The sequence below is a fragment of the Mercurialis annua genome, linkage group LG3 (assembly GCF_937616625.2).
Source record: "Mercurialis annua linkage group LG3, ddMerAnnu1.2, whole genome shotgun sequence".
Classification (NCBI taxonomy): domain Eukaryota; kingdom Viridiplantae; phylum Streptophyta; class Magnoliopsida; order Malpighiales; family Euphorbiaceae; genus Mercurialis; species Mercurialis annua.
In genome coordinates, this window is record NC_065572.1 from 72,004,753 (window position 1) to 72,008,697 (window position 3,945).

Sequence of the window (3,945 nt, forward strand, 5' to 3'; positions counted from 1 at the left end):
GTGCGATGCTATTATATTATTCTAAAAAAAAAAGAATCATCGGTGTAGAATATCTTTTTACTAAAATTCGTTTTATTTCTCGGAGTTATTGTTTACTTTTTAGAATAAAAATTAAATTCACTTTTATTTTTTAACATATAAAAAAATTAATTAATTATATTTTTTTGATGCTGGATTTGAATAGACGTTTGTTTGTCTGTCAACAGTCAGATATATACATTGAATTCGTCTTTAGACGGTTGACATAAAAACGACTTTCGCGACGAAGGAAAGAAAGACGAACGTTAACAGCGACGGAGAAAAAAAAAGGAAAAAAGAAGAAAGGAAGAAGGAAAGAAGAAAAGGAAAACGAAAAACGAAAAAAAAAAGATTTTTAAAATTTTATTTAAACTTAATATGATTTCAAACTTTCAAAATTTTAAGGTTTTTATTTGAAATTAAAATAATTAAGTTTCAAATTGAGGAATAAATTAAATACTATAAGGAATTTTTAATTTTGTAATGAAGAATGCAACATATATACATGGGTGCAATTAAAGAAGGACTTTTTTGATACGAAATTCAGTTTTTGAATTTGTTTGATGTACTTTGCTCGAAAATAACTTTTTAAAATCTTTTATGCCAAGTTGAAATCATATTATATTTTATGAACTATGTAGTAGAAAATAGAATCAAATAATAATTCTTTTTTATTTCCAACTTAACAAAAAAGTTAATTTAAAAAAATTATACTATTTATCTAATTTTTATTCTAGCACATATCAATAGCAATTTATTTATTATTTTTAAAAAAATATATATTATTGAAATAAAAAAATTAAAATTTATTGATTATATACTATATATGGTATGATACATTAAAAAAGAATACAGTGTTGGATAATATAAATACTTATACTAAAATTATGTAAACATGGGAGATTCAAATAAAATTAATGTAATTATGCATTGTAAAGTCACGGTAAAAAGAAATTGAAGAGTAAAAAAAAAGTTATTTTCAAGTGGTATCGTAGCATTAAATGGTCAAAGAAATAAATAATGGATAAATAATGGATATTGTTTGGTTTTTGCACAAATTATAGCATTAATTGGTCAAAGAATAATTGGATAATTGGTCTTATTTGTTTGCAGAAACAACCTCTATTATATTCTCAATTGAATTAGGTCCTTTCGGGCCATTTTCTGGCCAAACAATTCGGTCCAAATATAATTTCGCAATTGATTTTTTGATTATCAATAATTATAAAATTGATTATTTAACTCTCTACAGTTATAGAACCAGTGAAGGAGATATCAAATAATCAATCCACTTAAAAGTTTAATGGAGGCATTAAATGAAATTTCAATTATAGTTATCATACTTTTTAGGCAGAAACCATCCTTAGGTTCTTCTATACAATCAAATCTTACAATGATCCGTCTTTAAAGTAAATAAAAAATAAATTTTAAAAATGACTAAATAAATAGCAAATTCTATATAAAACGGTGATAAATACAGAAGTAGAATAACTTATTAAAGAAACAAAGTAAATCTGAGACAAACTAAATACAAAATGAATAACACAGAAATACGAGAATGGATTCTGCCTACTTTCTAACATGCCTTGCATACAAATATCTATCGAGTTTGAAATATGAACAAACATAGGTTCAATTTAATTTATGTATTTCATTAATGAACTGCTGATGTCGAAGATGAAATTTAGACTTTTTGACTAGAAAGATTCTAATACCATCTCCACGATATTCTACATAACGTAACTACAGTGTTCTTTTGATCAAAACAACCAATATGTCGAATTAGAACAAGTAATTGCTAAAAAATAATCAATTAATTCATCCAAAAGCTATGATGGTTATCATTATCTCTAGAGGCTTCTTGATGGTTCGATTTGTACATTTACAACGGTAATTAGAAGATTCATATTTGACGTTTAATCATCTCCATAGCCGCTTCTATGATTTTATCTTATCAGACAAAGACCGATCTTCTCTCCAATTCCATTACTTTATACGTAGCACAAGTATACATATATTACTATATACATTTAAAATTGGCTTTCACAAAATTCTCTAACATAATACTAATGCTTCCAACAAAATTCTTATCAGAATCTCAAAATAAACAATATTTCAAGCTTCAATCCGTTTCCCTTGCGGCACTCTGACTCTGAAAACATGTTCTTCACCGGTGCATTCATCAACCTTAACAACCCAGTGACTACTAATTCTCTTACCAAAACCGCCGCTATTACTTCTATCAATCTTCCCACTATTCGCCGCTACTCTTGTCACTAACAAACCTTCTCCGATCGGCAATAGCTGAGTTTTTCCCCTACTAGACCACCATGATCCGTTGGCAAACGCGTTATACCCGACAACAACTGCGCCGCTTCGTTTTCTATAACTGCTTCCTTCAACGGCGGCGAGTATGCCTTCGTGGTTCTCTAGGTTACAATCTATAAGCACAAAATCTGCTTCGCTGTAATGGTTTAATAGAAGATTTTGAGGTTCTCCGACGACAAACTCGACGGGACAGGCTTCGAAGCCGCCTAGGGTTTGTTTAGATGATTCTAACTGGTGGTGATTGTTAAGGATGCAAATTACTCGGCCTCCGGTTTGATGAGCTGCAGCAACTAGGGCTAGCACGACGGAGGTGGCGGAGTTTTCGCATGGCGCCACCACCATTAGCTGTGCATTATTTCCCGCTGCTAATGCTGAGATGAATTCAGTTGTGTCTGGTTCTTTTGCATTTTGGCCCTGCAAATTAATTAATAACATCCATACGTTAGGCATAGCTCTAAAAAAATGTAACAAAATTTCCGTAACAAATTTGTGAAGGATTTATGATAGATTTTTAAAAATTTGCAACGAAATTGTAACGAAGAATATTAATTGTATGGAAATTTCATCACTTATTGTCATACTTAAAAAGAAAAACTAATCATTTGCTTACCATTCTCAAGGTTTTGAGGTAGGCATTTGTAGCATTTTCAGCTGACCAGCAACCCATTTTTGTATAATCTTTTAATTTTGGTATATTTTCTCTGATATAGCTAGAGAGAAATAGAGTTCTTTTTTGAATTGGAATTTTGCTGTGATGATGAATGGTTTTTGCTTAGTGTGATTGACTTATATATAGTGCAATAATAAAGAAAAGGACGGTCAAGAGACTGTCAATCCAACTGGCTATGCTAAAAAATTGACAATAATTTCTGATGATGGACAAAATTTTCCATTGGCTCTAACTAATATTGTAGGACCAAATTGAAAATGTCAATGTCATTAACCATAATTGAGATTCATAGGCCTACCTGTGATTGATGATTGTATAAATTTATGGTTAATTAACATTAGAATTAATAATTAATCTTTTGTGACCTTCTAAGACACCGCCTTTGGGAATATTTAAATACACTTAATAGATATTGGACATTGTTAAATCAGAATTAGCACGATATTTTTCAGGCTTTCTAATCTGTTCCCCAGTGATTAATCCATTGATTAGCTGTAATGTCATTTAATTGTGAGACAGTTGATTTTTTTCTCAAATGAAATAGAGAAATTTGCGGCTACGAATTAGGTCTAATTGATCCTTATTAGCGACAAATCTAATATGACCCCATGTTAGTCCTGACTCCTGACACCAATCCAAACCAACAAGCCTGTAGTTCTGAAATCCAAGTACTTTATAATGAATTAATAATAGTTCTCAAAAATATTTGCAATAATGAGGATAAAAGAAAAATACTCCTAATTATAATTTTGTATTATCAATTCTAACAAAATATTATATTTTTGTCAATTTTTGTCGCGAATTACTTTATTTTAGATTATGATCTTATTGTAAAATTCTAATAAAAAAGTGTGTTTTTTGCTGAACTGACTATTGTATTGGACCTATTTTTTCAAAAGATAGTTTCCATCAGATATTAATCAAATGAA

The 3,945-nt window shown here is 29.6% G+C and overlaps 1 protein-coding gene across 1 annotated transcript; it reads right to left on the minus strand.

Annotated features, from left to right (window-relative positions):
- Positions 1–1,989: 1,989 nt before the first annotated feature.
- LOC126674296 (uncharacterized) lies at positions 1,990–3,217 on the minus strand. The gene is made up of 2 exons (XM_050368727.2): positions 2,957–3,217; positions 1,990–2,760 (listed from the first exon to the last, which is right to left on the minus strand). The coding sequence occupies exons 1-2, from the start codon at positions 3,011–3,013 to the stop codon at positions 2,134–2,136; spliced, it is 684 nt and encodes a 227-aa protein (XP_050224684.1). The 5' UTR covers positions 3,014–3,217; the 3' UTR covers positions 1,990–2,133.
- Between the last annotated feature and the right edge of the window lie 728 nt (positions 3,218–3,945).